Raw genomic sequence first — 21,793 nt, 5'->3', positions numbered from 1 at the left:
CAAAATAATTTAACAAGCTTTCCAACAATTTGTGGGACATAATATAAAGGGATATATTGAGATGTATTTCTTGTCCCCCACATTGGCACTGAGGGATGAATGCAGGCTCCTTCCAAGCCTAAGACTCAATTCTTCCCCCTCTCCTTCCTCCCTCCAAAGATGGGGTGGTTATATACCTTAGAAGAATTGAAATAGAGGCCAGAAAGGGGAATGCAGTTGGATGAAGTTAGATAAAATCACCCCCATCCCTTTTCGTGGAAGTAGGAAAGTTCTGGTGAGCTAACTTTCTTCTCCCTTCCAAATCCTGTAGTTCCTCAGTTCTGAGGATATGCTCCAAGTTTGGAGCAAGATTCTTTACAAGATTCTTGCTAATCGTGTACCATAATTCCCCTCGAGGGAGGTGGTACATTAAACCTTCCCGCTGTCTAACCGTGTAATTTGTCTTAAGATTTTTGAAATGTCAGTGAGGGAGGGGTTGTACCGAGATAGAAATATCCCTTCCAACCAGAGATGAAAATTCCTCATGGTTGATTGGAATAGATAAAGTCATTCTGCCCTGATTGGTTTCAAAGTTCCTCACAGTTACAGGGGCATGGAGTCTGGTGCTGCGAAGCGTTAGGTTCATCTGCACCTCTCTTCACTCAATGGAATCCTGAAATTGGTCGCAGCATGTTTTAGCAGCAACAATTACTTTGGCCAATGATATGATGGTGATGCTGTATCTTCAGCCTATGATTAATTCATGTCAGCATTTTCCCTCCAGTTTGTATTATGATTTATGTTAGCCTGTTTGAACTACTGGACATAAAGATAACTTTTTTCAGAAAAAAGTTTGATGTTGAGTGTAGCATATTAAACAAGGTAATACTTGTATCAGACTTGTGGAAGTAGGTTTCTTGCTTTCATGTAAGTTGTATGACACTCCGTCAATATCAGCTTATTTTGTGTGAAGAGTTGAGCTTTCATGACCCATGCCCATTTTTTAAAGTTTAAATAAGGTAGTAGGCTATCAGTATCAATTGGTGTGACATAAACTGTTCCTAATGTTGCATACAATCAATTAACATGATTTTTGCAAGCTTGTTAAAGCTACCAGACTGAAAGACTAAACTTTTTTTAGAAAAAGTTTAATGAGGCTTTAATGAGGCTTCAGACACCAAACTACATTGACTGTTGTGTTTTGCAATATAATTTTTAACGGTATTTTGCATTTGAAAGGGAAGACCTATTATTTGATATTTTGTGCTTGTTTTATTTAGCATTCCAGTTTGCCAGTTAGCACTACTTCTGTATGGGGCTCAGTAAACACCAGTCCTACCAACCAGTGGGGAACAGACATAAGCAGTGTCTGGGGTGCTCCAGATAACAAGAACACAAATGTGGGCTTCTGGGATGAGGCTGTGAAAGAAGTGGGGCCCCCGGCAAGAAACCAGACCTCCAAAAGTAACAAAAACAATTCCAATCCTGGGTAAGAGATCAAATTATTTTAATCTCAAGAAAATTCCTGATATAATATTGTACTGTAACATAATTTGAATACTGAAAATAATCTTTGACTGAATAGAGTTGCTTTCAGAAAACAAAATCCACTCTAACTTGTGCAAAAAACAGAACATTTTGTAAAATTTTGTGTAGAGAAATAGCTTTCAATGGGTTTGAGCTTGCAGTCACAAAGTGAGTGGGCTTTGGGACTTTTTTTTATTTTAGCTTAATATCGGAAGTCAGTCAGCAACATTAGTAATGATGTGTGCACACTCTAATAATTTACCCCAATCTAATGGGGTGCTTCTAAATTTTTTTTCCATTCTTAAAGTTGCAAAGTCAGAGTGGACCAGGCAGACCCAAATCCAATCCTTGCTTGCTCCAAAAACCAAATTCAAATTGATTCCAATTCATGGTACCACAAGAGAGACAAACAAGTTCCAAGCTGACAAGATAAGGCATTGCACCCGATTTTGGGTTTAAGAAGTCTGTAACAGGAGTCCATTAAAGCTCTGTTGCTGTTGGTAGAAGGGTCACAAGTCTTTTTCTTGTGCTACTCAGTATTGTTTCTCTAACACTGTATTTCCTTTTGCCAAAAAGACCAAATATGGGCACAGGACCTTCACATTGTTTTTTTAAAAAATTGCAACTGGTGAACCATGAGTTACTTCAAACATATTTTTCATGGGGATAACAAACGAAAAGGGGGTGTACTATAAAGTTTCTGTGTGCTAGCTCAAAAAGCTCCCCTGGATGCACTTTAAAAATTTGTTCCCCTCTAAGCCTTTCACGCTTTGCTTATCCCAATCAATATTGTGGAAATTGAAATCCCCTACTGTTGTTACCTAATTGTTTTTACATTTGAGATTTACATCCATATTTTCTCATCTATCTCTCCCTGACTGTTTTGGGGGTTTATTGTACATTCCCAGCAATGTGATTACCCCCTTTTTGTTTTTAGGTTAAGTCCGTATGGCTTCAATTGAGGAGCCTGCTAAGATATCACCTCCTCACTGCAATAATTGACTCCTTGATCAATATTGCGACACCACCTCCTCTTAGGGGAGGCAATGGTATTATCACTAGACCATTGATCCTGAAACTCAGCTAACGTTCTGGGGACCCGGGTTTGAATCCCGCCACAGCAGATGGTGGAATTTGAATTCAGTAAATAATATCTGGAATTAAGAATCTACTGATGACTATGAAACCATTGTCAATTGTCAGAAAAAACCATCTGGTTCACTAATATCCTTTAGGAAAGGAAATCTGCCATCCTTACCTGGTCTGGCCTACATGCAACTTCAGACCCACAGCAATGTGATTGACTTTCAACTGCCTGTGGGTGACTAGGAATGGGCAATGAATGCTGGCCAGCCAGTGACGCTCATGTCCCATGAATGAATAAGAAAAAACCTCCATCTCGCTTAAAGATTTCATAACCTGGAATGTTAAGCTGCCAGTTCTGCCCCTTTCTAACCCATGTGTCTGTGATGATAATAAAATCATTGTCAACTCTTGGCTACCAAAACTTGCATGGAAACAACAAATGCACTTCATTAATGCCATTTCCAATCTTCCATTGAAGTTAAAGCAGTCAATTGGACATCCCCACCCACTGAAGAAAACCACAACTACTGTTTAAAATAGTCTATATTTGATGGAGATGGGGGATAATAAAGTACATTGTGTGTGGATAACCCACCTTCCTCTCCACCTCTGACCTGGGAGGGGGAGATGTCAGGTCACTCACCCACCATGGGCCTATTGAGGTCCTTAAGCAGCCACTTACTGATCATTTATGGACCTCATTTCGCCTTTGCAGCTGTGTTACCCACGGCAGGGGGGCTTCCAAGCCAGGTGGGTAGCCCAGCAGATTTAGCTGTGTGGGCTAGTGTCAGGCAAGGCAGGGATGGGTTGTCCCCCTTTTGCAAGTCCCCTGTGCCTATTAGAGGTATCCTCATTCCCACCCAAGGTCATGTTCTCCTTTAACCCTCCCACCAGCCTCTGAAACTCAACCCTCTTTCTCCCCCCTCCCCCTCACCTCTTCTCACTGGTGTGTGCCAGCCAAGCCCTGCCCAGTATCGCAGATTAACTTTGAATTAACCATAGTCACTGTAATCCCTGCAGTGACCACAGCTGGAACTTGACGCTGCTGGGACTACAGAGCTGCTGAGCAGCACAAGGCAGAACTTTGCTCCCAGATGGGGGTGAAAATCTCGATCTTGGGCAGTTAACACTGTTTCCAACATAAAGTGCTATGAGGCAGCTGGCTTTTTGGTGGGCAAGTTACCTACTGACTTTTTTGGTTGGGGTCAGGAAATATGGTGCCCTGTAAAATCCAGCCCATAATTTCTTAGCGCAAGATTTAATACAAACCAAAATGGTGCTCTTTCAGAAAGGCGCATGGAGTTCAGAACAAAGCAAATAAAAAGGCTGAAGAGGAAGAAAAGCTTATGAAGTTGTTTCAGGGTGTGAACAAGGCACATGATGGGTTTACCTTATGGTGTGAACAGATGTTACATGTTCTCAACACAGCCAACAATTTGGATGGTAAGAAACAGTTTGCATAAATAACTTTTGCACTCCTTAAACATTGAAATTGTTTTTGTAACCTGGAAATGTGGAATCTCCAGTACACAAACTTATTTTGTAGAAGAGCTAATGGTAGCCGTGTGATAGAAGCACCAAAGGTGACTTCCCTTCTCTATGGGACAGTTGAACAGTTCTATTATTGTCCAAATAGGCAATAACATTATCAGTATTTGAAAACTTGTTACATCTATGCAGCAAATATCCAGTATTTTGTCAGGATGTTTTCACTTCCTCTTTCTGTCTAATGACTTGAGCAACTCCGAGTAAAATTTAATTGTGCACTGTGCCATGCCTTATTTACTACTCTGCACCTCCACTGCTGAATCAATTTCAAGAATTGCAAACTCTGTCTTTGTGCATAAAGCCACAAGCATTAATGGTAAAGTTATCAATTGAAGTTATATTCTTCCCTTATAAACACTAAGTCACAAAATAATTATAAAGGTACAATCTAGATTGGTACATGGAGTGCATGACTATCTACTAGAAACCGCTTTCTGGGACAGGCCTATCATCTTCTACATTCTTGAATCCTTTGAGTTAGGCATATAATTGTTTAGTATAACTTAGCTCATCTTTCTTGGAACAAAAGTTAAGGCTGATGGGTTAACTGCCTTACAGTTTTGGATTGTTAATCTAATTCCTGTTCCCTTATTTCTGACAGTTTTCAAATCTAGATGTTGTCCCTCTGTTTTCAAAAACCATTTGAAAGATTGAAGTCAAGTATAGCTATTTGTCAGTATATTTAATTATTGCCCAAGATAATTCTAGAGCATCAGAGAACAAATTGATGTTAAATATGTTGAACCTAAAGATTATTAAAAATAATATGAAGCCGCCTCCTCTGCCAAAAGATGATCAAGATAGAATACAGGTCCATTTAAGATTTCAAGATGGTATTGTTGATACATTATTTGTGCAGAAATAATTCCCATTTTGTCTGAAGGTCAACTGAAAGTTTGATGTTTTTCTTCCATAGTCCCTACATTTGTCTCATTTTTGAAAGAAGTTGACTCTCCTTATGAAGTCCATGACTATGTCAGAGCTTACCTTGGTGACACCCCAGAAACAAAGGAATTTGCAAAACAGTTTCTAGAACGACGTGCCAAACAGAGAGCCAATCAGCAGCGCCAACAACAGCAACAGCAGCACGTACAACCGCAACAGGTTGGTGTTTAAAGGGTTCGATTTCTGGCTTGGGTCACTGTCTGTATGCGTGGGTTTCCTCCCGGTGCTCCGGTTTCTTCCCACAGTCCAAAAGTCGTGCTGGTTAGGTGCATTGGCCATGCTAAACTCTCCCTCAGTGTACCCAAACAGGTGCACGACTAGGGGATTTTCACAACTTCATTGCAGTGTTAATGTAAGCCTACTTGTGACAGTAATAAATACACTAAAATATTGAATTTAAAGTTGTATGGGTTATTTTGACTACATAGAAATCTACTTTTCATTGACAGTTAATCAGTATTATTTAACACCCTACTAAGCCAACTGGCACAGATATAGGCACAGCAGTCATTGTTATTTGAACATAGTACTGAGATGGGGCTTTAATTATACATTGCATGATACCTCACCTTCACTCCCACCAGTCCTTATGTATTTCTTGTGACTTGTGACTATAGACTTGTGTATATCTCCTGTACAACTGCCAAAGCCATATGTCATTCAAATTGGTTGGGCTATGTTACTTATTACCAGGTTTTGTTAATCTTGGCCAAAATCAGCTCATTAGTTCCAGGATTATCCTGGGGACCAATAGTAATCTTAAGCTCCTCTTCACCTTCACTAAGAAGAACTGCGAATTCATGACCTCTATCTTGTTATAGAAGTCCATCCATTAATTTTCCCCTGATTTTTTTTTTCTCAATCTTCTTGTATCTGTCTATCCCTCTCAACTCAGAGGTTTACAGCATGGAAACAGGCCCTTCAGCTCAACTTGTCCATGCCACCCCTTTTTTTAACCTCTAAGCTAGTCCCAGTTGCCCACGTTTAGCCCATATCCCTTTATACCCATCTTACCCATGTAACTAAACGCTTTTTAAAAGATAAAATGGTACCCGCCTCTACTACCACTTCTGGCAACTTGTTCCAGACACGCTCCACCCTCTGTGTGAAAAAATTGCCCCTCTGGACCCTTTTGTATCTCTCCCCACTCACAAACCTATGCGCTCTAGTTTTAGACTCCTCTGCCTTTCGGAAAAGCTGTTGACTATCTATCTGATCTCTGCCCCTCATTATTTTATAGACCTTTATAAGATCACCCCTAAGCCACCTGCCCTCCAGAGAAAAAAGTCTCCGTCTATCTATCCTCTCCTTATAACTCAAACCATCAAGTCCCGCTAGCATCCTCGTATATCTTTTCTGCACTCTTTCTAGTTTAATAATATCATTTCTATAATAGGGTGACCAGAATTGCACACAGTATTCCAAGTGTGGCCTTATCTTGTACAACTTCAACAAGATGTCCCAACTCCTGTATTCACTGTTCTAACCAATGAAACCAAGCATGCCGAATGTCGTCTTCACCACTATGTCTATCTGTGACTCCACTTTCAAGGAGCTATGAACCTGTACCCCTAGATCTCTTTGTTTTATAACTCTCCCCAACGTCCTACCATTAACTGAGGAAGTCTTGCCATGGTTTGACCTACCAAAATGCATCACCTCGCATTTATCTAAATTACACTCCATCTGCCATTCGTCAGCCCACTGGCCCAATTGATCAAGATCCCATTCCAATCCCAGATATCCTTTCTATCCTCTCTCTAACAGCTGATGTTTTCTGACCGCATCCAATGCAAATACACTACAATACCTTCCTCAAATATAAATAGTTGGTTGATAGTACGGACCTTTAGTACTGCTGAAAGAAAGAGATGTACTGTCAAAACGTTTTTGTTTTAACTCATCAGGACAGGCGAAAGAAAGTCAAATTTTAAAGGGAGCAAGAATTTACACTGCATGAAAAGGTTGACTCTGAGACACATTGCCATGATGAATATACCAGGGAGCAATTGTCACCCATGGTTTTGTTTGTTCAAAAAAGGTGCAATATCTGGACATATTCTTTTTGCCAGCAGATTTCTGCATATGACTATATGTAGCTTTTAGGAAGTGTGAGTGAACTATGTTGCAAGCCTGACTTTGATTATCTTAATTTGGTTGTTAGTGTAATACTTAGCACACTTAGTGGAATTCTTAGTGCACGCACTTAGATTCACTAACAGAATGTTGCCATTACGCTAAAAAAAATCTTTCATGCAACTGAGTAATTTAGTATATCAGTTTCAGTGCTGGTGTGATGCCAGGTACATGGGTCTTATGTCCCTGCGACGGGTGGATCGTATCAAACTGCATGTCCTTTTGGTCGTTTTCAATAGGCAAATTACTGATTGTACTCAACCAACCTGTGTTTGAAAGTATACAAATCTGAAGTTAGCTGTGATTCCGTGATTGGGTATCACTTGCTGAACAATCCCAAGTGTGCTAAAGATTACACTAAAGACCAATTTAAGAATATATGTATATTCATATGCAGAGACCTGGCCTCTGCAGGCAAATGGAATATGTCCTGATATTGTACCTTTTTTGAATAAAGAAAAGCATGAGGGCAAAAACTCCCTGCTGCAATTGCTATGGCAATGTCTCAACCAGTCAGAGCTAACTTGCCAACCATCCAGTACCCATAGAGTCATAGAGGTTTACAGCATGGAAACAGGTCCTATGGCCCAACTTGTCCTTGCCGCCACTGCCCATTGTCCACCCCTTTTCTCATGCAGTATAAATTGCTGTTCCCTTTGAAATTTGGCATTCTTGCATCTGTCCTGATGAATGTAAGACAAAAAGTTTCAACAGCGTGTCTCTCTTTTTTCAGCAATTCCTCAAATACTTTCAGCCATTTACTTGTTTGATCACGTCATTTCCCTCCAATACACCACCACCTTTGTCCAACGTGGTGGAACTCGTCAACGTTTTGCAACCAGAGTATCTTCAACAATGGGAACTTCTTATCCCCATATTCTTACCTCTAGAGTTATCCAAGGAGCTACCCTTGGCTTTCCTGTTCTTTCTCGTGTATATGTTGTCCGTTGGTGACATCTGCTGCAGATCAATGATCAGCTTCTACCCGTATTCCTGTATTGGATAAGCAAAAATTTCCTCCAATTAAATATTGGGAAGACTGAAGCCATTGCCTTTGATCCCTTTTCCAAACTCTGTGCCCTAACTACTGACTCCATCACTCACCATGGCAACAGTCTGAGATTAAGCCAGTCTGTTTGCAGCAATCCCAAGGTGAGCGTCTAACCTTATATTCATGCCATCACTTAGGAGTCCCTAGTTTCACCTCTAACATCACCCGACTTCATCCTCATCTCCGCTAATGTGTTGCCAAGATCTTCATTTATGCCTTTGTTACCTCTATACTTGACTATTCCATTGCATTCCTGGCTGGTCTTCATTCTCAAACTTCAGTTTATTCACACTTACTACCTGTATCGTCATCTGTATTCCCTTTCAGCAGCATTCCTGGCCTTGTTAACATAGCTTGGCTCCCAGTTCCCCCAAAATTATCACTCCTTGTTTGTGGGAGCTTGATGTGTACAATTTGGTGCTGTGTTACCAATAACCTGGCAGTGACTACTTCAAGAGTACTTAATTGACTGTAAAACATTTTGAGATGTCCCAATATTATGAAAAGCTATATGATAAATGCACGTTGTACTTTTTTTCTTCTGGTTGAGGTTGATAAAACTAAATTTTCATTATAGCAACTTCTCGGGATTTTGTTTGTAGTGTAAAATAAAGGTTGATTGTAAAATTAACAAAATACCACTAATTACAAGCATAATTTCATGAGTTAAAACGTTTTGTCAGAAGTGTCTCTTTCCCCCCTTTTCACTGCAGTCAGCATTTATTTTGGCAGCAGTTTTTTTTTTTAAATTCTCTTTGGTACTGTTAAACCTGTAATTTTCCACTTGCTGATTTCTTCAGAAAGGAAAGAAAAGAATGGAAGCGGAAAGTTGGTTAAAAAGAAATTGTGAACTTTTTGAAACAGAAAATAAGTTCCAAAAATCCAAACCACACTCCTCAAAGGGGAAAATAATAAAGAAATCGAATGCGTCATTGCTGATAACTATCAATAACTTATTACTGTCTAAAATCAGTTTTCATATTTATTGTGATGTTGGCATGTTTGTATGCTTTAGGATTCAGCGTGGACAGTAAATCAAACAGGTCTTCAGTCCATATACCCATCAAATCATAGCAGAAATCAGCAGTCTAACTTTGAATCTGTCCAGTCTGGGAAGAGGAAGAAAAAACAGAAGATGATACGAGCTGATCCCAGTATTTTAGGTTTGTGTGCAGTTTTCACAGTCATATTAGAAACTGAATTCACAGATAATATTCTGGTATATTTAGCTCACAAATGTTTCACGATATCTAGATCTGAGCAGAGTACTGCACTGAATCTTGACTCATAAGCCAATGGTGGCTAGATGGTATTTTCTTTGAATCAACTGTTACTGAAGTTGCTTCTTTGCACCATTGTGAAAGTGTGATGGGCAGACAAATGCTCTTAAATGTTTTGGTAGCTTCGTCTCCATCTGCCAGATATCTTGCTGATCCAAACGAAAGTGAGATATCATTGAGTACCTTTACAATCCCAGTTGATGTTACTACTGGACCCAGTCAGGTCTCAGAACAGGAGCTGGCTCAATTTATTGTAACTTTGTTAGAAATGTGAATGAACAGAATCACAAGACTGCCGATTTAAGAACTAATAAAACGTTTATTAAACAATAAAAGGTTAACTATAATGCACTACTCTTTCATCCCAGCCTACCTTTACAGGTATATGCAAATTTATAAGGATTACACAATTTATCTTGTACTCTAATGTTCTCAGTAAGAACATAATCCATTTAAACCAATAGGTGAAATGTGGTTTGAAGCCCCACATTCCGAAACCAAGTGACAGATGCCAACCAGTGCAACTTCTGTGGATTTTTCATTAATCACCCACCCTGTCCTCCAGATGCTTGTACCCTGTGAGCCTACTGTTCTCACTGGAACTTTGGCTTCCACAAGGGGGTTTCCAAACTCCACTCTCAAAGAACACACTTGGAATCTTCTCCCAAGTAATGCTTTCTCACGGATGCCCTCAATTAGGATTCATCCAGGATTTCAACCTTTCCTTCTAGTATTCCTCTGCCTTGGAATACCACGTGTGTTGGAGCTTCCACACAATCTTTCAGGAACCCAGCCACACCAACAAAACACCACTGTTTCATAGACTGTATTAAGGTGTCATCAACCTACTTCAGATGTATTTTAAAAATCCTGATATTTATATTACTACAGATGAAGAATTTAAATTATCTCTTGTCTTGGGGATTTAATTGTGGCTGTTAATGATGATGCATAGAACAGGCTCCAAATATCCTGGAATAATGCTCAGCATCTTTTTATTAAAATTGCCCTAAGAATAATCACTGAATTAGCTTGGGTTTAGTTCAAAAACCAAGAATGACAAGTTTTTTAAAAAACAGTTAAATGCCAGAATATATTTGCTAGTTTGATACAAACAATGTCAAGATAAATAATCTATTGCCACATTTTTCCTCCCTCCACAGGTTTTTCTGTAAATGCTTCATCGGAGCGCCTGAACATGGGTGAAATTGAGACGCTTGACGACTACTGAACACAAGCAAACTCTTGATTTATTTAAAAAAAAAGTTGTTAATCATGAATTCTGAATGCACCAACCAATATCAGTTAATTAAAAAAAAACAAATCTATCACCTTGAGTTCATGTCTGTCTTTGGTACTTCAACACACTTGTTACTCATGGCCCCTTCATTACATTAGTGCAATCATGTTTCAAGTACAAAGCAGTCACTTCAAAGGCCTTTGCACCAAACTGCATGTTTTCAAGCATAGAATCACGTTTTCCACAGTGTAATATAAATGGTGCAGTTAAACATAGTACCTGTGTTCTGTAAACACTTGACTCCTTATCACTTTATTGTTGGATTTTATTCAGAATACATGATTAACTGGTCTATTCAATGTTGATCACATTAGCATCCACTATTTGAACATTACAGAACCATCGTGTCAGTAATGTACTTATAAGCTAATTCTATGATACACTTGTGTTGAAGTGCTTGCTTTAGTACTGAGATGTATTAAAGGTGGTTTGGATATTGTAAGGATCCATTCTGTTTCTGCAAGGAATGCCACCTATTCTGTCTAGCCCACTTTAAAGAGATTGTAGACTATGTTTTTGGCCTTGTACAGTCTTTTGAAATTAATATATTTGCAATATTCAATACACTCTAGCCGTCTCAAAATATGCATTTATAAACAATGAAAAAGTTGGTTGAAATCTTTCTGTGAGTCCAGAAATCCAGGTATTCTTGTTATACAGTTGCTGCATGAAGGCTGCAATGTGTAACTAGAGACATTTAAGACATTTTAGTTTACAGTACTGTTCAACATGCATGTGCAGGCCAATACCCAAAAAGGAGTTTTCTCCCTTAAAAGGGCTGCACCCACTTCTGATTCAGGTTGTATTTTAAAATTGTTCAAAATCAAATCTTTGACAGCATCTTGGCCTAATCAAAGTCTGTTTTACAACATAAAGATGGCTATGGAAAAAATGCTGCAACTACTGTGTGCCACCACTTATAGTGCAACATAGAATTTGCAGCTTACTTACTGTATTTAGGTGTACAGAAGATTCCCTTTGAAAGGGAACTCGGGTAATTGACCCTTTGGTGACTGAAGGACTCTTTTAGTTTCTGAGAAACATGTTTTGAATCACTTTTTTTTAAAAATAAGATTCTGTAAAAACATAATGGTAAATATTAGACTGAGAAGAGTTATATACACAGAACATGTCTCTAGAGTACATTCTGAATTAAAGAAAATGCAGTGGATCCTACGTAATGTCACTGCTTTCTTCATGTCACTTTTCTAAAGCCAGTGTTTTGAACGATTTTCCAATTCTGTGCAAATTAATTAATTTGGATTTATGTTTATTTTTAAAGAAGACATTTACAGCACTCCTTCCCCTCCTGCCCCATAGGGGCATGGATACCATTGGCAACTTAAGTATGGTGAGGGGGCGAAATGGACTAAAGGTACAAGTTTAGTTCCACCACCCTGGCACTACACGTTAGAGCTCCACCACATGACACTTCCTGTTGTCCTTTATTATTTTTATGCACCTGTACACTTTATGAATATTTACTTGTCCCAGGCAGATGCAAGAGTTCGCAGCTGATGGGTGAAAGGAAACATATTTAAGATCTCCTCAAATGCCACAGTTGGTCCTTAACTTTATTAAGATGTTTTCTATATCTGTTAATATCACCTTGATGATTACAGTCATTTATTTAGCTTGTTAATAAAGTGACTGTAATAGGAACCCTCTGCTTTCATGTTGAGATGATGTTTCGAATGTCCCACTGGTGTGAAGGGTCCCCAGTTGTTTCGCCATATTGGAGTGCGCACTAATTGTCTTTACTTTGCATCCTATTTCATCTCCTTAAATGCATGATTTATTTAAAAATTGAAATCTGAAAACATTGAAAAATATTCTGTACAATAAAATTTGTATGCAGGTTTTGAAACTATTCTCTTGTGATATCTACATTACTGGCATCCATCTGCACACCACAGTATGGCAGCTGCAGTGTCCAAGTATTTATGTTTAGTTTTTTTTGCACTGTTGGATCAATGCAACTGAGATTATGCAAAATAATTTTTGCATTAACAGTTGAACTAGATGTATCCTGATCCCCCTTGTGAATCCTTAATGTGAGAATACAATGATGTCATAGTAATGCATTCTATTGGATTAAACTATAATCAATATTTGGGGGGGGATATTAAAGCATACATATTTCTCACTGCACAGAAAGCTAATCCTGAAGGTGGTCAAGTATAAATGGATCATGGACTAAGAGGTATACTTATTGGAGAAAAGAAAGAGTCACTTTGGAGATGAGTTACTCTGAACCATTTATCTTTAAAAAATGTTACTGGAATGCAAACACTTTGTAATTTATTTATGAAGTGGACTAGTCATGTGTTATTTGTAACAGACTTGCACTATGGCTAGGAAAGGAAGACTGCAATTCCTATCTGATTTATTTCCAATTCATTATTCCTCTTATAGCAAATGAAGATGTGCAATTGTAGTTGAATGTGTACATGCTAATATTCCCAAACTTACGGCTTTAACCAAGTGCAATGTTGAAAGGTTGTTAGTGCCACTGCTGCCACGTATTGAAGGTTACTTTATCATCTTCTGATAAAAGTAAATCTGATCCATCTACGGAATTGAATGTATGGAACTCTCCTGATATTTCAGTTGCATGGAATTTCACATTGAATAGTAACGTTTAATACCAAATGCCAGTTGTACACAGGTCATTGTATTTCCAAAATTTCCAATGTACTGTGTTCAGTGCTTTGTTACATTTCAATGTGAAAGGAAATATGTAAATGCTATTCCAATCCAAGCAGTTCCTTATAAACAAATGAATATTACCAATCTGTTGCCACATTTCATCTTACAACAGTAGTGAATTTTACCAGATTAATTGGTTTCCTGCTGGCTTTTTTATTTTGTTCCGATTGGATGGCTCTTTTAGTTATTTTGGTTCAGACAATCAAATTAGTTTTTATGCTTTTCAGAGGTTAAATCAGTTTTTAAAGATCAGGATTTACCTACACCGTAACTGGTTTGAAAATAGTCCTTCGCAAACAATCATTTTAAGAGTGATTTGACTTTTCACAAATTTGTGGTATAGGTTAAGCCAAAGGCATTCTGTCTGAAAGAGCGCAGACTTGTTTTTCAGATGTACAGTTAAATTATGAGTTGTACATAGTTGAACCAGGAATACTGGTTGGGATTGAGTTTCTTGTACAGCTGCTGTAGAAGTGGGAGGGGCGAGTGTGAAAGAAGATCAGGCTTTCAAACGATCTCATCAGTGTGAAAATTTAAATATATAATTTGTACCATATCGGAGAAGATCACTCATTTCCTCAAGACAAACTGTGTATAAAGGAGTCTGAAGAGATCATTTTTCTTTTCCTGTTCTCGGGTATTTTGTTCACAAATAGTGAATTTACAATCGTAGATTGGTATTTTCATTAAAATGTAAATAAGTTACAAGAAAAAATAAAATAATTCCAAGTACAATATGTCACTCTTTAATTTGACATATCATTGATGTCTTGTGTTCAGAGTTGGTGTTGCTATCTTGTGCTGTTATAACCAATTTTCTCCTACTTTCAATTATCCTGCGCAATAAAGCATTCCTGAAAGAGACTTTGAAGATGTGCAAGGATTGGTAGATTAGTTATCGCCATTCCTAAGTTTCTGCTCTTTGGAACAGCAGCTGGGTATTAGTTTGATATAGGTCAGCTCCCTCCTTCTGACTAGATGGATTTTTCACCTAAACATCTTGTCTCCTGAAATGACGCATGTGACATTTAAACATTTGTGGAATTGAAGTCATCTGTCACACAAGACGTATCAACTAAGTGCCAGTTGGAGTAGTCACATTTGTTAGTTGAATTCTGGTTTCTGAAAACTTTGAAAGACTTTAAATAGTTATCATAAGGTTCCTGTTTTAACACCACATTCTAATCAAGGTCAGAGAGGTTTACAGCATGGAAACAGGCCCTTCGACCCAACTTGTCCATGCTGGCCTTTTTAAGCTAAGCTAGTCCCAATTGCCCGCATTTGGCCCATATCCCTCTATACCCATCTTATCCATGTAACTGTCTAAATGCTTTTTAAAAGAAAATTGCACCCGTCTCTATTACTACCTCTGGCAGCTTGTTCCAGACACTCACCACCCTCTGTGAAAGAATTGCCCCTCTGGACCCTTTTGTATCTCTTCCCTCACCTTAAACCTATGACCTATAGTTTTAGACTCCCCTTCCTTTGGGAAAATATACTGACTATCTAGCTGATCTATGCCCCTCAGGTGCAGTAAGAAGTCTCTCAACACACGTTAAAGTCCAACAGGTTTGTTTAGAATCACGAGCTTTCGGAGTGCTGCTCTTTAATCAGGTGCAGAATGGAAGACCTACAAGTGCAACTCGCCTAGGTGCTGTAAACACTTGGTCCAACACTACATGGTCCCTGGGCAGTCTGAAATAATTGGGAAGCAACCCAGGAAAAACCAATGTTGTGATAAAATTATTGATTAGCTGTTACAAAACTTGTCAGTTAATAATTGGTTCAATCCATTCTGTCAAGTTGCACTCAATGCATCTCATTCAGTCAAAGGAATCAAAAGATTTAAATTTGGATTGCAGGCTAATTGTAGAATGAAATTTTGGCTGGATGGTTGAGAATATTTAAGTCTTTGCCTATACTCATGCATAAGAGCTTTTATGGCATCAATCTACACCAAGTAGACGATAATCCTTACCATGCATGAATGAATAAATTAAATTCCCTTGTTGAATTTTACGCAAGGCATCAAAGGGTATTACAATACCTGGACTATAATAGAGTTGTATGATTCACTCCAGTTAGAGTGGTAGAATTTGTTGATTTAACGGCTCCGACTTCAGAACAGCTTTCAGTCTTTATTTGAATACATATATTGGGTGAGCAATAAAAGCTGTTGCCACATTAGTTTCCAGTGCTTTCAACAGCTGCAATACATTGGTTATGGTTGGGCTCAGATCAATGAGCTCCAAACACTAGGTGCTTGTTTCCTGTGCTACTGTATACTTTGTCTTGATCCACGTTGAATTACACCAGGATACATCCTAACCAGTTTTCAGTGGAGTGTTGAATAAGAGTGTTCCCATTGAATAATTTTTAATTAGTCATTGGGTACCTTCTCACCATCGTGGAGCAGTTAATTCAGCTTTTATTCTTTCCAATTAACGCTTGCTATCAGCCATCTGCTATATCAGAATTCGATTCATTCATGTTGAGTTAAACACATTGGAAAAAGTACACGTAAATACAAATTAGCTAATGAAGTTGGAAGCCACCAGGAAGGAGAAGAATTGGAAGTTCCTATCCATTATTTGGTTACAGTTAATACTGTGAAGTATCACTGTCTTTTCATGAAACTGCACTTGGACTCGATCCTTGCCTTGGTTTCCTGGTATTTACTCTTCATAAGCACTTTGGAATAGTTTTCTTCATTACTGGTGCCATATCGATCAACATTTTCTCTACGTTCCCAACACACAGCTCTGATGAAGAGTCATCTAGGCTCAAAACATTGGCTCTATTTTCTCCCCACAGATGCTGTCAGACCAGCTGAGATTTTCCAGCATTTTTTGTTGTTGTTTCAGATTCCAGCATTTGCAGTATTTTGCTTTTGTCTTCAGAACAGTTACCTATTCTGTTTGAAATTTGTTAATTTCTAGTTCATCATTTTACCACTTTATTTTCAGTGTAACAACACTTGGGTGATTGTCACTATTTCCCAAGTATTTGTCTTGTGTTGATATGTCCTTCATTACCCACAACCAAATTTAGCATTGCACTATTCCCTGTTGGGCATGTAACATACCGATTCGATAAACTGTTTTGGATGCATTCATTTTAACTCTCAGATCAGAAAAAGTATCATAACTCTCCTGCCTCTTTTAGAGTTGTAGAGTCATTGACAGAACAGAAGGAGATCAAGTGGGTCATTTTAAATTGTAACTAAATCTCATTCTAAATTTCTTACCCACATTCTACAGATTATCAACATATTATCAGATCCCCATTATGAACTCTCAGAGCAGCAACATTTAAGTTATATGGTTGTGATCAGATTCTTAATTAAGAATTAATTGGATTAATAAATAAATTGGGCTGATAAGTGGCAAGTAACATTTGCACCAGAAGAAATGACCATCTCCCCTTGAAACTCAATGGCATTAACATTGTTGAATCTCCTACTATCTGGGGATTACCAATAACAAGAAACTGAACTAGCCATATAAATATTGTGGTTATAGGAGCAGACCAGAGGCTATGAACTCTGTGGTGAGTAACTTGCCTCCTAATTCCCCAGAGCTGGTCCATCATCTATAGAGCACAAGTCAGGAGTGTAATAGAATACACTCCATTTGCCTGGGTGAGAGCAACTTCCAACAATACTCAAGAAGCACAACACAGTCCAGAACAAAGCAGCCCATTTGATCAGTACCCCATCTACCATCTTTAACATTCACTCCCTTCGCCACAAAAGCACGGTGACTACAGTGTGTGCCATATACATGATACACTGCAGCAATGCACTGAGGTCCCTTTGATAGCACCTCCAAAAACTGCAACCTCTATCAGCTAGAATTCAAGTGCAACAGGTGTGCAAAGAAACGCCAACCCTGCAAGTTCCCCCCCCCCCCCCTCCCGCAAACACCATCCTGACTTGGAACTATATCGCTGTCCCTTTTCTCACTAGAATCCCCTTCCTGGTAGCACTGCGGGTGTACCCGCACCAGATGGAATGCAATGGTTCAAAAAGATGACTCGCCACCACTCTCTCAAGGGCAATTAAAAATGAGCAATAAATGAATATTTAAGAAAAACCACCCTCCACTTTTATTTCCATTTTCCATCTCTTAGATACTTTAAGCCTGTGAATATTTAATTTTCATTTAACCCAGTTGAAGCCATGTTTTTGTCAATGTTCAATCATATCCCTCTGTTCCAAAATTAAAATAGCTGTTATTTTGCAAATTGGCATTTTAGTGAAAACCTAATCCAATCATATTTTACTTTATTTTCAACTTCCCCATAATCTTATTAATCATTTTGCTTAACCTCTTCTATCTTTTCTAAAGTATATCTTGCTATACTTGCTTGCATCTCCTGAGCGTTACTATTAGAGATTGCTTTGTTCATTCATTATGCTTATTAATTCATTTTCAATATTTTCTGTAACATTTTCATTCCACTACTTGCGCCAATTAGTCAAAATTCACAATCGCATCCTATTTGTTATTAATGTCAAATCTGTTCTGTAAAACATATCACTTGTACAAAGTCATCCTGTGTTTGATTAACTTTGGACTCCTGACACCATACTTTCAACTGCACGTTTAACAGTCTAATTATTTATGAGATTGTTAACAAACGTTTGTATACACAGAATGGGGGTAACGCTGTGATGTTCATTGGTAATTGTTTGGGAGGTTAGAGATGTAGAATAAGAATAAGTTTCATAGAATCCCTACAGTGCAGAAGGAGGCCATTCAGCCCATCGAGTCTGCACCGACCACAATCCCACCCAGTCCCTATCCCCATAACCCCATGCATTTACCCTAGCTAGCCCCCGCACCCCCTAGGGGCAATTTAGCATACCAATCCACCTAACCCGCACACCCTTGGACTGTGGGAGGAAACCGGATCACCCGGAGGAAACCCACGCAGACACGGGCAGAATGTGCAAACTCCACACACACAGTGACCCAAGCGGGGAAATGAACCTGGCTCCCTGGTGCTGTGAGGAAGCAGTGCTAACCACTGTGCCACTGTACCGCCCTGGTAGCCTGACCAGGATGGCATGGTGGGATTTTCATATTCACTGTGACAAGTGCTTCTCTGAGAATTTATACTAGGACCTTGGCTATTCGTCATGTGTGATAATAACACAAAGAAGCTTTTCTTTGTTATTCATTCATGGGATGTGAGATCACTGGCTAGGCCAACATTTATTGCCCATCCCTAACTTCACTTGAGAAGGTGGTGATGAGCTGCCTTCTTGAACCATTGCAGTTCATGAGTTGTAAGTACACCCAGAGTGCTGCACGGGAGGGAGTTCCAGGATTCCAACCGAGTGACAGTGAAGGAGCAGCAATATATTTCCAAGTCCGGATGGAGGCTGGCTTGGGGGGGAACCGTGAGGTCTTAATTATTAATTACATAAATTTTCAGTCAAGATATGGGTTATTCCATTCAGACTTAGTTTAAACAGGTCAACATGGATACAACCCAAGCTCTGATTTGACATATGCATGTCAGAACTCTACAGAAAAGCTTTAGAACATCCCATTGTACTGTTATATCAGTCCTAGTGTTTAGATGTTAAAGCAAACATTATCAGCTCTGCAGCAATACATGCACTAAATAGTAGATTGGAACATTGAGAGCTAGATTTTCATCACTGGCTTCAGCAATGTGAAACATTTTAGTTTATTTTAGACTATATTTGTAAGTTACTAAGGTTATATAAAAACTCAACAATTTGATTGTTGAAAAATAAACACTGTCTATTTAAAGTTTGATCCTTCATCACAATCTTATGAGAATATAACATATTCCATTGCAGTTGGTTTTACTGCTGTTACAAATGTGAAGCCTTATAAGATGGTTAAAGTCTCTTATAATTCATCATAAAGTATAGTGGAGAGGGCTTGTAACCACCTAAATAGTTCTGGCTGGCAATAAACCCATTTGATCTGGTTGCAATGGGTCAGGGGCCCATGTCAAACCCTATAGAAGGCAATATGCCAATTTTTAACACCTGGAGACAAAGGAGAAGGAAGCTAGCCTTATTGTGGCCAGACCTACTGACTCAGAGACCCTGGACAAAGAGAGAAATTTCCAGAAAAAGAAACGGGAAAAACCGACACGAACAGCAGAGGAGTATTTTTCTATTTGCCACCAGGCGGGATGCTGGTGGAGCTGTTCTCTGATTGAAGAAACGAGATATGTAGAGATTTAAGGATACTGGAAACTCACTTTATTTAGTTGGGAGAAGTAGTCACTGGAATGGGTCTTGTTACTGAAAAATATTTCGGGGATTCTCAGAAGAATGAGGGAAACAACTTTCAATCAATGCTGAATGTTTGAGTCAGCAAAACAGGGAGAAGTGGGTCTATTGGAAGCTGTGTGTAACTTTGGACTAGTTCCTGTGAAGATGACAATTATGCGGAGAGTACAGTACAATGTATAAATGCAGCATGGGGTTTTTGACCATGTTAGGAAGTTAAGGGGGATATCTTTTTTTGCAGTTTTATGTATCAGTTGACTACTAATAATGTTTAGTTGATGTTGATTTTAGTGTGTTTGTTGCAGTAAAGGTCTTAAAACGTGTAATCTTGTGTGATCCTTTGAACTGGTCATTGGGAATTCAAATCTCTTTTTAAAAGTTAGCAATCTCTATGGGACTCATAACAATGTTCATTCACAGCAGTTCAAGAAAGACACTCCTTAATTTAAGCAGAAGCATTAAAATTGGAAGTGCTGAGATTACTTCTCCCTTGTACTGTATTTCAAAGTTCCTAATTTTCTGCAAGTATTGATGTTCTTGCTTCTCCCCCTTTGTTGTTTGTACTTATTTCACAAAGTGACTTAGAACTTCAAGGTCAAAGCTGTGTTGTATTTATTATCATACCCATGAAGTGTCTTGTTTCATCAGTAAATTAAGCACAATTGGATCTCTGTTGGCAGCATTAGAATTGTAACCCTCAGGTGATGGGTTGCTTTCTGCATTTAGAAGTAATATTAATCTCACTGCTTTACTATCCAGAGTCCCATTATAAAGCAGGCAAATGACAATTTATATAATATTGAGCTGCAGCAGAGGCGGAGTGAATTGCTGGTTGTTTATTTGACATGTTAATGTAATGATTCCATTATGTGGCTCCTTCGGTTGTTAAGTTGAACTGGAGCTTTCTACCAGATAAGTTTTTTTTTTGCGGGGTTGGGGGATAAAATACTATAAGCGACATTTATGTCAGTGTTATCATCAATTAAAATGAGGAAAGTTGTTAAACCTTTTCAGTAACCACAATTTTAATGAAGGCTTTACAGAAAGATTAAGATTCAAGTTCAAGTCACCAGACTGGTTCTAGGGCTCAAGGCAACACTGCTCAGTGGATCACAAATTTTGAAACTGAAAATTGAAGCAGACTACTGGTGGAATTCTCTCGTTTTCAGGTTAAGTGTGCATGCCAATGGGAAAGGTGTTTCCCGCTGACCCTGGCAGTCTCTGCCAGGTGGGATTTGCCCACCTGAAAGATGCAAATGAGCCTATCTCGCTAAACCCGTCAACTAGCCCAGCTGTTCCAGGATTGGTGCACCATTTTTAAAGGGCGCCCATTCTCCACAGAGACAGCAACCCCCCACCACCGCCCCCCCCCCCCCCCCACCCCTTCCCTGCCCGACTAGGGCAGCTGTACATAAATTACATCACACGTCTCAGTACCATTTTAATGCTATTTTAGTCTGGAGGGTAAAAACAAAGCCTAGAGTTTCAGATTTATTTATAGTGTTTGGAAGAGATTTAGTTCCTAGCCTTAGGGTTGTGTGTTTTTGGTCTCAAATTTCTGGCATGATTATGTCTCCAGTGAAACAAAAATCTAATCTAACATTTAGGGTTTGCTTTCCACATTTTCATTTTGGTGCTTGCCAGATTACTGTTTAAAATTTGAGTTTCAAAATTACTTAATTGCTTTCAATTCTGAGAGAGATAAAGAATAAACTGATGGTTCTATTAACATGTAGGGCTGGATTCTTGGCAGATGGCCCCGGGTGTCTTGATGCCCTGCTGAATGAGGCATCGACCAGATATTGGGATTCCAGACGGGCATCAAGGCAATCAAGATTTTGCCGACTCACCCTGCTGGCCCAATCAGATTGCAACTTGCAATTAATATGCAAACCCGCTAATTGTAGTGGCAGGGACTGCCAAGGCATGTCCTGAATGGGGATTAAGTGAGG

At 38.9% G+C, this 21,793-nt stretch overlaps 1 protein-coding gene across 3 annotated transcripts in view; it reads left to right on the top strand.

The window, feature by feature from the left end:
* gigyf2 (GRB10 interacting GYF protein 2) overlaps positions 1-14,296 on the top strand; it is a 149,331-nt gene extending 135,035 nt beyond the window's left edge. For all 3 annotated transcript variants that reach the window (XM_078208491.1, XM_078208503.1, XM_078208497.1), the window contains 5 exons: positions 1,260-1,468; positions 3,881-4,035; positions 5,057-5,244; positions 9,288-9,435; positions 10,716-14,296. In XM_078208491.1, coding sequence (XP_078064617.1) covers positions 1,260-1,468; positions 3,881-4,035; positions 5,057-5,244; positions 9,288-9,435; positions 10,716-10,783 — 768 coding nt within the window. In that variant the 3' untranslated portion in view covers positions 10,784-14,296. The remainder of the gene's footprint in view (positions 1-1,259; positions 1,469-3,880; positions 4,036-5,056; positions 5,245-9,287; positions 9,436-10,715) is intronic.
* Positions 14,297-21,793: the final 7,497 nt, after the last annotated feature.

The sequence above is a fragment of the Mustelus asterias genome, chromosome 3 (assembly GCF_964213995.1).
Source record: "Mustelus asterias chromosome 3, sMusAst1.hap1.1, whole genome shotgun sequence".
Lineage (NCBI taxonomy): Eukaryota > Metazoa > Chordata > Chondrichthyes > Carcharhiniformes > Triakidae > Mustelus > Mustelus asterias.
The sequence above is the reverse complement of the archived record's forward strand: the minus strand, read 5'-3'. Positions and strand labels throughout refer to the sequence as shown.